This window comes from Cyrtonyx montezumae, unplaced genomic scaffold, assembly GCF_038088225.1.
Source record: "Cyrtonyx montezumae isolate F1298 unplaced genomic scaffold, pur_monq_1.0 scaffold_0, whole genome shotgun sequence".
Classification (NCBI taxonomy): domain Eukaryota; kingdom Metazoa; phylum Chordata; class Aves; order Galliformes; family Odontophoridae; genus Cyrtonyx; species Cyrtonyx montezumae.
In genome coordinates this window covers 21,881,835-21,895,383 of record NW_027071824.1, presented here as the reverse complement: position 1 = coordinate 21,895,383, position 13,549 = coordinate 21,881,835, and the positions used below count along the sequence as shown (strand labels likewise).

At 36.6% G+C, this 13,549-nt stretch overlaps 1 protein-coding gene across 1 annotated transcript in view; it reads left to right on the top strand.

Moving 5' to 3' along the window:
- The first annotated feature begins 2,223 nt into the window (after positions 1 to 2,223).
- The window catches only part of WDR64 (WD repeat domain 64), a 31,880-nt gene continuing 20,554 nt past the window's right edge, over positions 2,224 to 13,549 (top strand). Inside the window, 3 exon segments of the mRNA XM_065735808.1 lie at positions 2,224 to 2,229; positions 4,980 to 5,195; positions 8,179 to 8,208. Coding sequence (XP_065591880.1) covers positions 2,224 to 2,229; positions 4,980 to 5,195; positions 8,179 to 8,208 — 252 coding nt within the window.

The window sequence follows — 13,549 nt, the reverse complement described above, 5'->3', positions numbered from 1 at the left end:
CTTACTTTAAAAAGCTAGTTCACTTTGTCACTTGTCTTCTGTCTTCATTACTTGGAAAAAAAAAAGCAGAAGTCTTTCTCAAATCAAATCTGTTTTCCATGCTGAAAATTAGATTAGTAGAAGAACGCATTACTTCCACCCAAAGATTCCAGTAACAGACCAGTAGCACTTCAGCATAAGTTTTAGGGAAGGTGTAATGGCAACAGGACCAATACAGTGAGGTGATACAAAGAAAGAAGAAAATGGAATAAGAAAATGGAATACACACCCATCTCTGAAGATCCAGGCTCACTGAAAAAACTCCACAAAGGAGGGATCTCTAATAAGAGATCCTTCCTCAGTGGCAGTCAGCCCTAAAATGAGGCCTAAGAGCAGTGGAACCTGGCTGCACCCCATTCAGGCACACAGCTGAATTGCCTTCACCCATGCTCCCAGGGCTGACCAGGTCTTTTCTCCAGGTGCTCAATCAGTGGTTCAGGCCATGGCTCAACAGTTCCCACACAGAAGGCTTAACTTTCAGCTTCTTTGTTAGTAGACATGATTTACCTGTACATGAAAGACAATGTGTAAAATTATTATATCAATACACCATCCTGGTTGTGATTTTTTTTTTTTTTTTACCAGCTACTGCATGGTAGAAGTCTAATAATTATGAGACATGGCTGAGCTAATTAGTGATGCACCTCATTAAGGTGAAAGTATCTCTATCTTCTACTCTTAAAATAAATACTTCAACTAAGAACATACCTTATTTTGCCCTGCAAAATGTGAAGAGAAAAAAAAATTGATAGGGAGGCACAGGGGAATGATTTAGTGAGGCAAGCAGTAAATTTTAGACAATGCACTGCCCATTGGCAGATTCCATAATATATTCAGAATTGTTAAGTAACATTCAGCTTCAGCACCTGACAAAAATACTCACTCTAGATGTCTTCTGGATTTCTCAAAAATAGGAGAAAGAGTACATTAAACATGAAAAAGATATCAAAATTCCTGGTTAGAGATTCATTTTCATTGTAAAATTAAGTAGATCCATATATGCAGTCTCTCCAATGCTTGATTTTATGTTGGTCACATTATTAATACAGTCAAATTACAAACGATATTTGAGTGACCTTGAATACTTTTGAGCAGAGTTCCATTCATCTTCCAGGAAAATGCAGTATCATAACTCATATGAGGACCAACAAAAATATGTTATTGTAACATACCAGATCAAAGACAAAACTGGAAACAGAATCCTGGCTTCTAGTTCTAGCCCAGCACTTGTCCTGCCTAACATTGTAGGCCGACACAGCCAACATAGCTGTGTCTTTGTTCATTTAAATAATTCATTAGCCAATCACTTTCTAAATGTTCCTGTTTTTAAAAAGCTGAAACGCTTAAGAAACTGGGACATCTACTTTGTGTTTTTTGCACTATTTTACAACCCATTACTTTAATTGCTGGAGGTGTTTGTGTGGCTTACTGGAGGTGTATCTCTAAGGACTAAATATATATGAAGCTGAGCTTATAGGATTAAAACAGTGCAGCAAGAAGCTGGAATACAATGTATCCAGTGTTGAACCATAAAACAGTCCTTGAAAATCCCTCAATACTCAGTACCTTTTCTCACAGATCAGATGGTGGTGGGTTTTTGTTGCTTGTTTTGAACTCTCTAAAACATATTGTTTCATAGGGATAGTAGAAAGCCAGACTGCAACCTCTAAAAGAAGAAAAAATTAAAAAGAACAACAGCGAAAACAGAAGTAGTTACCAGTCTTCAGCTTTTTAATTAGGATTTCTATAGGTCTTCTCCTAGCATTTGTTTTCATTCATGTTCTCTTTGACATTCTTTAGCCTTAAAGGCAGAGGAAAGGCCAGTGATTATTCATGGTATCTATATATAGCTGCAGGATCTACCTATAGCACAAGGAAGAATTATAGAAAGAAGAATCCTTCTATCTTGGCATTAAAAAGCACTTGTCCATCTACATTAAAAGCCCCTTTCTAATGTCATCTGCTGATAATGCAATATATAATAAAAAATGTCTAAACATAACGGCAAGAGTTCAAAATTATAAGGCTTGATCTTACAAAATTTATAATCCCAGCTATGCAATGTAGTCTGCATTGAGATGTGAACTTTAAGCCATAAAGCAGGGTAGACAAATCTGCAAGAATCTGAATTGAGAGAAGCTATCTCAAACACAGTTCCCTGAGGCAAGCACAGATGCTTGCAGCATGGAGGTAGCCCAAATAGGTAACCCTGGGAGGTAGTGAGATACTGTTGAAACATCTGTGCCATATGTGCAAGTTGACTGCAACATGTATAGTAATGCCTGAGCTCTAATACACATGACATGTGTACGAATAACTGTACTAGCTGCAGGTGCAATTCGTCTCTCCTAAATGAGGCATTTAAACACTTAAAACCTGCAAGATAAATCACCATTGAAGTGCTTTTTTTCCTCCACTGTTGACTGGCTTACCACCAGGCTTGATAAATAACTTTCAGGTGCCTAAGTGAGATGACATGAATTTCATCTTGACTACAGAAATCCATGTGGATCTGCAGTACACATAGTTGGCAGATGCATGTTGATGCCTCTGTGGCACCTGTTAATTACTAAATAGGTTAAAATAAGTGATGATACATACTTGCACCTGCTGCCAATATACTTGCCCTGGATGTATAAATACTGCTCCTAGGGAAGCTTGAACCTTAAACAAAAATGTAAATATATGTCAGACCACTAGTACCAGCTTTTGTAACTGAAAGCCTATAAAATTCACTAGTGATAGAAACTGTTTATTTTAAATGAACCATCCACCATAGGAGCTTATTGCTATTCTGTGGCTTCTCATTAGTATGACAAACAGGAGGTAAAAGTGATTGATAAATTATAAGAGGCCAGTAAGTTTGAAGAGCCCAGCATAGAAGTTGCTAAAATCACATAGGAAGTATGTCTTTTTAAATTGTCTTTTTAATCTGTTGTTTGTGACATGGGAGAGCAAATGTATTTTATAGCAAGGAGCATAATGCTTCTGTATGACTAAGGCATGGTGAAAAATGGAGTCAGGAGAAAAAAACAATGTCAATGTGAACTTTATAGCACATGTTCATCACTGTTTTATGGAAGAATTTCAATTTTTAAGAATTTTAATTTTTGCACTTATGAGTTGTGTAGGGTGAATACCCTGAATTAATAGTACCTACACAATATAACAAAATTGAACAGTATATTTTTGGACAGATTATCTAGATGGTATAAAGACACCAAATAAATTAGGAAGGGCTCACCTCTTGAGGCTCACCTGGGACTCCACACAAGATGAGATGTTTAAACTTAAACTACATGAGTTAACTTCTGGAACAAACATGATGGATTCTTGGCTTCTTTTGGCTTCTGCATGTGAAAACTGGATACCTTTCTGGAAGTTATGCTCTAGAAGAACACTGTTGAAAATGATAAATTGCTGATATTTAAAGATCTGAGATTCAGAGGGTGTGGAAGTCTGATGGTTTGTTTGTATTTAAAGGTTATGAATTCATGGTGCTTCTCTAAAACAGTGGAGCATGAATTCTAGTTAGGGTGACAGGATATTTCAGCCTGCCTGCTTTACTCAGATTTTCATATCCAAAACTTGATCAATCATCTGCTTAATAAAGCATCAGTGTCTGCACTGGATTTTAAAATAAATAAATCTCATGTTGCGTAAATTACCTGGATGAGTAGAATGAGAGGGACAACCTTTCTCACAACATCATTGGCAGATGTATTATTTAGTTATTTCATTATTTCTTGGATGACAGAAAATACCAGCCTCTATTCATTATCTCTAATGTACTTTTCCAAACAACTTTGGAATTTAATGATCACAGAAATACGTTTGCATTAATGAATTAACAACTTCACTAACAGGAAGATCAATGAATAAATGTGAAATTTGCTTAAGCTTGGCAAATGCTGTGAACACTTTTGCTCACCTTTGGTTTGTTCTGCTCTTCTTACTGTAAAAGCAGGCATCCTCACCTAACTGTGATCTCTGACCTGGCCTTATAACAGTAGTGAAAGCCAAAATGTCATCAGACTGTTCTATCACCAGCAAATGTAAAAGGAGAACTGGCTCTATAGTTCTTCACCAAATACGATGTGTATTCAAGGGACTCCACAATTGTAACTGTTCCTAACTGCATTAGTTGGTGAGCAGCTCTTGGCAGAAAACTTGAAGAGAATCCAAAGCATAAGAAACCAATATGAGTCTTAGAGATAACTGATGTAATCTTTCTTCCTCCTCCTTCAGTAGAGAGGTCAGAAAGATAGGACAAACTTGTAATAGGTATACTCTTACTAGACAATGCTATCATGAGTCACTAAAGCAGTGCCAGCTGTAGCAGAATTGAAACCTGATAAAGCCTGTGTCTGAATCTGAAAGGAGAAAGCTCATGCAAGTTCAACCAGCAATTTCACCAGATTCCAAGAGCTAATCTTACTTCCCAGTTTATTAGTGGATCTAGTGGGTGGCAACCCTGCCCACACCAGCAAGGTTGGAACTAGATAATCTCAGATCCCTTGAATACAAGCCATGCTATGATTCTATGGTACTGGTCTGTGACCTAGGGCTCTTCAGTATGTAGAATTCTGTGATGTGGAGGGGGTTGTGACATCAGCTGTTCACTAGCAAGTTTGCCAACTTGAAATGCTGAACTAGGGTCACCTTTTATTGTGTACTATTTGGTATACCTGTCATACAACTGCATCTCATATGAACTTCTGTGGGAGTCTAAGATTTAAGGAGCAAAACAAGTATTGTATTATGGAGCTAAGGGAAGAGAAGAATAACTAAGAATTCGAGATATTTTTTTATCTATTTGTTTTCTCTCATGTTTATTAAAGCAGGTGGTATTGAAGAGTAAGGCTGAACATCTTTTTGGCAAAATGCTTTAATGGATGCAGTGTGAGGAGCTGAAACTTGCATGTTACTGACATTGAAAGAGAAATAAAACAGGAGCTATGGAAAACAAGGTCAGAAGATGTAGCTTGTCACTTTTTAACTCTAGATGTTGTTCCTCCAATACAGATGAGATAGATTATGATAAGTTCTACAGAACCACACACACACTCTTTGGTCCAGAAGTCAAGGAGCATAATGTTAAGACCTTTTTCAAGAAGATAAGCAGCAATCCTGATGCAAGGAGAGAATGGTGTGAGGTATGGATTTTTAATATTGTGTTTAATATAAGCAACTTCTACTGCCATACCATCAAAATTCACCTCTGACATTGCCAGCCAACATAATAAAATAGGAGGCATTACTTTTTGAGCAATCCTCATATCAACTGAGCTTACAAATCAGAATTCTTAAATATTAAGTATGCTACATTGTTTATGTAATATTATTCATTTATCATGGAAGCCAAGGAAGAAGCATACATGTCACTTTGACATTTCTCTTTCATCATTTCTGTCTCTCTCCCTTCCTAGAACTCTTAACTCTGACCATTTTCCTCTCTGCTGGCTCTCACAGACATAAATCTTTCAAATATATCTCTCTGTAACTAGCACCACTTTAGCTTGACAAGGGTTTATTTCCATGACCTAAAAGATCATGGTCTTATATGAACCTTTTCATTCCTTTTTCTTCTTGATGTTTCTCTTTTTCAAGAGCCTCCATTTTCAAGAGTTTCCTAAATTCCTAGCACTCTCCACAACAAAATGCCCACATTCAAACTGCATTTTTCTGTGAAAAAAAACCATAAATCAACATAAGTAGGATGAATACCCAAAAACACTAGCACCCACACAAAATAACAGAAATAGATAGCATATTTAGTACAGCTTATCCAGATGGCATAAAGACAATCAGCAAATAAGGAAAAGCATACCTGCCACTGATGGTGAAGGCTCACCCAAGACTCTACAGGAAAGAGATACCCCCAACAAGAGAACCTTCCCTAGGCGTGGTCAGCCCTTAAATGGGGTCATATGAGAGTTGGAATCTGACTCCACCCCATTCTGGTCACACAGATGAATTGCCTTCACCTGTGCTCCCACAGTTGTCTGAGTGTTTGCCTCAGGTGATCAATCAGTGGTTCATGCTGTGGTTCCCATACTATATGTATATTTAAATCTTCTATATAGTTCTACTTGAGTCTGCTCTTAATCATTTGGTGGTTCCAAAATAAAGATCTATCCTAGTCTAACAGCAATCATTTATCAAGAACTTGAGAATCCTCTGCATTTCTTTGCTGAAGGTGGTTGACTCTTTGAAAGCTCTATTTTTAGTGGCAAACATGAATGACGTGTGTATGGGAACTGTTAAATCATGGCCTGAACCACTGATTGATCACCTGAGGTGAGTGCTGAGTCAGCTGTGGGAGCACAGGTGAAGACAATTCACCTGTGTGACCAGAAGGGGGTGGAAACTGACTCCAACTCTCATATGACCCCATTTAAGGGCTGACCACCCCTGGGGAAGATTTTCTGTTTGGAGGTTGCTCCTTTGTAGTTTCTTGTTGTGAGCCTAGGATTCTGGTGAGTGTTTTTCACCTTTAGTTTGATTGTTGCTTTTTCTGTTGTAATAGTCTGTGTTATTTATAAATTGTCTTAACTTTATACAGTTTTGTATTTTTAAATCTGTTAACCTTGCACTTTATGAAGTGTAAGATGATTTCTGCCTCACATTGTAGTTTAGCATTGCCGTCACCTGAATCTTGTTACTAGAATTTGACTTCATACTATAAAGCCAAATAAAGAGTTAACACCTTTTACATCATTTTCTTCAGTCAAAGGCCAAGGACAATAAAGTGTTCTGTCCTTAAGTCTCAGCTAGTGAGTTGTTTTGTCTAATCTGTTTTTTTTAGCACGTTGGTAAAAGACTATGAATGTACTTGCCCTGGAGCTGCTGCTCAGTAAGACTTCTGCTTAAAATATGAGCTCATGAGCAATGTGTTCACGATCAGACAGTGAAACTTATTTTTGTATATTTCTTGCACTTTTAAAGTGCAGACATTAAACATATGGTCTTCTTGGATGCATATATATCTCATGTAAGTTAGTGTCTTCCATGTGTGAATGATGAATAATATTTTGTCTGATATAATCCGGAAATCTGACGCAACTTTGCTATATGAGACATTTGATTGTTAAGAAGCATATATACAGGTAGGGCCACATTCTGCTTGTTCACAATGAGACAAACTGATGTCCAGTGCAAATAAACTTTCTACAAGATCAATTTTATATTGTTTTATCTGCTCTTTGAAAAGTACATATAATTAGCGTTTGATATGGTGTGAAACCTGGGAATAGCTTAAAAAAGCAAAATAACTGATTTAAAAATAAAGTCTCTTTATTGTTCTTTTTCTTAAACCACTGCACTGCTTGTGTATGTAGTAAATTTCAGTGTGAAACTTCATAGTGCTGTTAAGCTCTACTCAAACACCACCCCTGCTAACTGTACATCTCATTTTCATGAACAGAAATACCATGATTGCTGTTACTTGTTTTGTGAAATGTGGAACTGTGGGGATGGGAATGAGGTGCTACGGTTTATTATGGATGATGAGCACGGGCAAGATAGAGTGAAAGAGCATCTACAGGTGTTTCAGGAGGGAAGAAATTACTTTTGAATACTGAATTTAATCTTGGCTAGAGGACAAAGGTGACCCTGTCTCTGCTGTATAATGGTGCCAGATATGCCTACCTTCCTGTGACTTTCAACATGTTAGTTTTCAAGATATATATAGTGCTGTCTGCCGTTAATTACCTTTGCTGAAAGGTACCGTACCAATATGATTATTCCTATTTGCAACGTGAGGTGCTATCTCTACCTGCTCACACTAGTTTATGTAATCTGGGCCAGAATCAGCTTGAGTTTCTGTTCTAGCTGTGAAAGACAATTCAAAGTACAGTTTTGTTAGAAGAACAGTAGATCTAGTAGTTCTATAAAAAAAAAGTTTGTTTTTTATTGCTTTTCTTCTATCAAACATCATAAACATTAAAAACAGTTAAGCAGCTGTGATTGAATAAGAATTAAAATTCCTCACTTTATAAAGGATCAGCCAGTAGGATTAAATATCTTTCTCAGATGTTAACTGCAAACTTTCTATTGGCTACTATTGCTCTGTTCTGCCCAAGGTGCATCAAAACTGTTTATAGACTTTAATTGCTAATGTGTTATTTTATTTTTCAGATGAAAGTTCTGGCAACCACCAATATTAGAGTAAGTTCATTTTCCTCCTTATAAATCATTTGAATTAAAATTCAGTAAGTACTATGGAGAAATAATTAGAAACTGAATGTTTTTCTAACATGTCTTCTGACCCTGAGACTTCTGCATAATCTGACATGGGATGGCATTGGATGAACACACTCAGATTTTTCCTTTTAATTATACAGAAGTTTAGGTAATTTGATTCTTTTTTTTCTGATAAAAAGACATGAGAATTTTTTTCTTACAAATTGTCTATTGGTAGACTTCCTACTCGTTACCTTTTCAAGACATTTTCCTATAAGCCCAAACACTTCCTTTGTTTGTGTAAAATTTGAATGGAAATATAAGTTTAATAGGGAGAAACAGTTCTACATCTTGCTAGTTGGATTGGTAGGCACATTTTAGTTAGTTTCCTTTAGTTAACCTGCAGATAAGAGCACTGCCATCAGACCTAACAATGCAATGTGATCCCTTGACCTTAAAGTCTCTGCAGGTGTCTTATGCCAGGGGACAGCACACTTTGTTGATTTTTTCATATATCCTGAATGTTCTAGAATGAAATAGAAATACTCCAGGTCAGCGGCCCTACTATTTGAACTTAGCAAATCTTGGCCTGGATTGCATTTAATTTGTTGCAAGGCTAATCTGATCTGTGGAATCAGTGTGGAGAGTGGAAACTATAAGGAACATTAAGACGTGCTGACTTTTGGCAACAAACTAGGATCAACTTAGAGCTTCTCTTACCATCCTGATTTAGGAGTGAATTGTAACAATTTGTTCCTGCATTTTTTCCTAAGAACAATTTTTCCAGTCCAAATATGCAAAGGTAGAATTAGATCAGAACAATATTCAGTGCTTGTCTCCAGAGACACTGAGGGGAAGAAGCTGGGATGCCAGCTTGCTGTTGCAGTGAGCAGTATGTGGCTGTATGGTCATCTTTTTCATCTGGACAATAGACACTAGTTTTATAATTAATCAGCAGTTGATGTGGATGGTGTTTTACTGTGGCAGCAGGAAAATATTTGGCAACCATGGCAGAATTTGGCACTGTTCAAGGAGACCTCTGCCATAAGAGGTCAGAAAGGAGGAGGGTTTAGTATGATGATGCATCTCAGCATTGTAGTATAATAGTTGTTAGAACTGTGATTTCAAATGAAATCCTTCCTTAGATTCCTTCCCTTTGGGGTGGACTATCATTGCTGCTGGGTATCACTGAATCACCAGAGGTCATTGTTGCATACAATGCTATAAAATCCTTCTAGCCCTCTGTCTGGGAGATTAGCAGTTACTATATTCCCTTTTCTGGTATTAGAATTGTGAAATTTTCACAACTTTTGTTAAAAATGTTCCTCTTCTGCTTTCTGCTCTGCCTTGTTTTAGGAAATGAGCAACCTTAATTTTAAATTTCTGTTTAAATGCTTGCACTGAAAAGTCTTTCTCCTTAGCTCATACAGCTTCCTCTCATCCTTCCTTTAATTACTGCACTGAAAACAGAATTAAACTGGCTATTTTTGACTGGGACGTTTTGATGTTTTTTAAAGGACTTCAATCTTTGCAGAACATAATGTTTTAAGCTATTATTTTTCAAACTGAGATGCTATATCCTTATCCCCAATTGCTCTGAAATAAAATATGTTGAGAGAATAAATTCCACTTACTTCCCATGCAGTAGAAATGTATGTTTATTGGAAATATAAAGTCACAACTTGGATCAGTGATTGAGCACCTGGTAGAAAAGCATGGCCAACCCAGGGGAGCTCAGGTGCATGCAGTGTTCCTGAGTGACCAGAAGAGGTGGAGCCAGGAATCCACCCTTTCCCATACATCATTTAAGGGTAGGTAGTGGAGGCAAAGTCTCTCCACAGTGTTCTCTGTGTATTTGAGACCTTCTGCAGATTCTTATTTCTGTGTTTCTAGCTGCCCCATATATGTTATGTACTTCTTCACAGTAAAGGTGATGGAGCACTGGAACAGGCTGCCCTGAGAAGTTGTGGAGTCTCCTTCTCTGGAGATGTTCACACCTTGTGCAACCTGCTCTAGGGAGCTGCTTTGGCAGGGCAGTTGAACTAGATGATCTCTAGAGGTACCTTCCAACCCCTACAATTTTGTGTATCTGTGATTTGAGCATATTCTCACTTGCTGAATCCTGGGGCTTTGCTATTATACTGCTGTTGCTGTGCTTTCCATTGTCTTACAGCATTACAGTATGGTGCTATTAACTGGATCTTGTTTTTAATTTGAGAGGTATATCTCTAGAACTGGATTGAGTTTGTTTGCTGTTTTCTTTAATTACTTTGAAACAAACTTGTTAAAGCTGAATGTTCTCATTTCTATAGCTTTTACCTAAATAGTTATTAAAAATCAAACATCTATATCTAACATGAGCAGAAGTCATTGATAACTGTGGACTTGCTAAAAAAAAAAAGAGATGAACTATATTTGTTGAAGACCTATGGTGGTCTTATAATGTGTAACTGTGAGTAATACCTCAATTTCTAATTAGCTAGAGAGAAATCTGCTTTTGCTTTTTTCAGACTTTGCATTTCTCCTGCATCTGCAGAAAAAAATTCTATTTTCTCACTAATTGTTATGCAGTTTACGTTTGTTTTAGTATCAGATTCAGAACCAACATTAGCTATTTGATGAAAATGTATATTTCTATGCATCCTTGTACAAATTAAGGTACTGAATTTACAGGTAAATTATTAGAATCCAAAATTTTCATTTATTGTTTAACAATGATGTGTGTAGGAAGTAGCTAATGGGTTTCAGGACAATTTTTAGGTTCCTCTGCCTTCTTTTATTCAGTGTTCTCTTAAAATGCTACAAAACAGAGACTTAGAGTGACAGAGGTCTTGGCCCTGCAGATACTGTGAAGTAGAAAGGCTGTGAAATGCAGTAGTTCTAGGAACAAAATCAAGTCAGTTGCAGCCATCAGAACTTTTACAGTATTATGGCAGAATAAATAGAAATTTAACTATGACTATACCACATCAATCAGTTACAATTTTGTTACAGATATTTCATGGGGAACAGGTCACTTCAATCAAACCTGATTTCATTGCTTGATGAGATTAAGTAGCTGAGTGGAAAGAACAGAGGCATAAATGTAAAACCTAAAACTGTACTGTATTTGACTTCATACCACATGCTTTCTGTTTTAAAATATGATCACTGCAAAAAAAATTCTAAAGTGCACATTAAATGGATTACAGACAGTCCAATTGACAGGTATCAAAAATAGTAGTCAACATGGAAACATTGTTGAGTGGAAGTACTGATAGTGAATAAGCTGTTTCTTTTGAAGGATGGGAGTGAAATGTCTTAAGAGACAGATAATGTGGAATAGCATAGACAGAACCAGTGAATGGAAGCTGGACTCAGACAAAATGAAATAAAAAATTGTTTTGGACATGAAGGAATGAAGACAGCCCTGGAGTGAAAGGAGGGAAGGAAGAAATAGTGAATACTGGTGCGGCTTGTCTGGGTTGTCTGTCAAGTACTGCAGTGTTAAGAGGAGAAGCGCATAAATCTTTTACTCCTAAGCCGTATTTAGGCTGCATGTTTTGCTTATAGTCTGTCAGACTCTTGTCTCAGCAGCTTCTCAGTGTGTCAAATCAATCTGTTAATTTGCATATTGCTTTCTTCAGGATTTCATTCTATTTGTTTCTGATAAGTCTCAAGTCCCATTAGGTAGTCTCCTTTGGCAAGAACTTTCCTTATGAATCTTAAGGATATATCACCGTTCTCTACTATTTACACAGCTTGTTTATTCCATAGGCTAACATCCTTGAACATAGAACTAGCCTGGAAGGAAGTGTTGCCCATGTTGAACAATCTCTGCATTTCTGTTCTAAATTTCTTGCTGGGTGTTCTCTGGAGCATGCTATAAAGTAAGGCAAATCCAGTGGTCTCAAGCAATTTCTCTTGAATTATTCAAGACAAATTTAGTACAACTTTTAAGATGTGAATCTTTCATGTATATATGTGAAAAAAATTCTGCTGAAGAAGGAAGTACTGCTGTGGCTGGGTGAATATTGTTTCCCATCTCTCTGTTGACTTTTCATAAACTCTATATCAAACTACATTACATCATTTGTAAACTGAAACACAGAACTTAACACTTCTGCTGCTACATTTGGTGTTGTTGTTAAAATGTCAGCTAGAGAACTGACTTGCAAAGCAGAGAACTCTATAAATAGGCATCTAAGAAAAAATAATCTTTGGACAAAAACATGATGCCTTTTTATTCTTGGCCTAAATTTCAGGTTTATGACAAGTTATTGGCAACTCCTGTATAATCTAGTCTATTCTTTTTCTTGTCCGCTTGTTATTTTTTCTGATTATAAAGTAGGGCTAGAGGTAATTTACTTCCCATTGTAATGGCTAGGAAGGTCTATCTCACTTTTCTGGGCACTGCTTTGCCATGTTTTGTACACTTTTGACTAAAGAGCATATTTCACTCACTGGACCGCCTGCTGATCTCACAAGATGTATCTTTTCTGACCTCAATTGATTTTAATGTTTTCAGAACTCAATGACAGCTAAATCCTTAAAAGATAATAAATGCAAAGAGATAAGATGATGTTTTGTAGCATAGCAACTGTAATATCTTCTGATAACTAGAACCAGTATGTTATCTCTGCAGCTAATAAAATATTTGCTATGCAATTACATATGTTATCCCATTATACTCAACACTAATCTGAATTTTCCAACCTGGCCCTCTCATTCTTCTTAATAAATGATGCAGAACTTCTGAATATCCTAGTAGCTGATTTCTGAAAACAAGCACATTCATAGAAATACTCTGATAACCTCAGTCTCTGTAGACTGGGTCCCAGTTAATGGATTTTTTTATAAACCGTTCAGTTTTCCTTTCTGAAAATATTTTTCCATCAGAAACAACATGAAGTACTTCTGTAGAACTGTGAGTTCATACATAATCTGTTACCAGTGGACACTTCCTATCTTTTACCACAAATATTATGGAGCTTGATGGTGGCATGTTATTGAAAAAAGTCAACAGATTCTAATAATCTTATATGAAGTTGAAGCGACCTACAACTGTACTTGTACATCAAATAGTCGTACCTTGTAAGGTAGTAGTCTCCACTTTGCAAGATTGTTTTACATTTATTTATATAATTGCAGGTATACTCAAAAGATGGGTTAATGCAGGCATATGTACTGCATATATTTAAATATAGAACTCTACCTATTGGAAGTATGTATTTAAATTATTTAATACAGATACTTATTTTTATAGACATTCATTTTTGTAGGGTTTATTTTTGAGGTAGGGATTAAGCTACAGCTGGGAATTTAACTGCCTTTAACTTCATTTTAT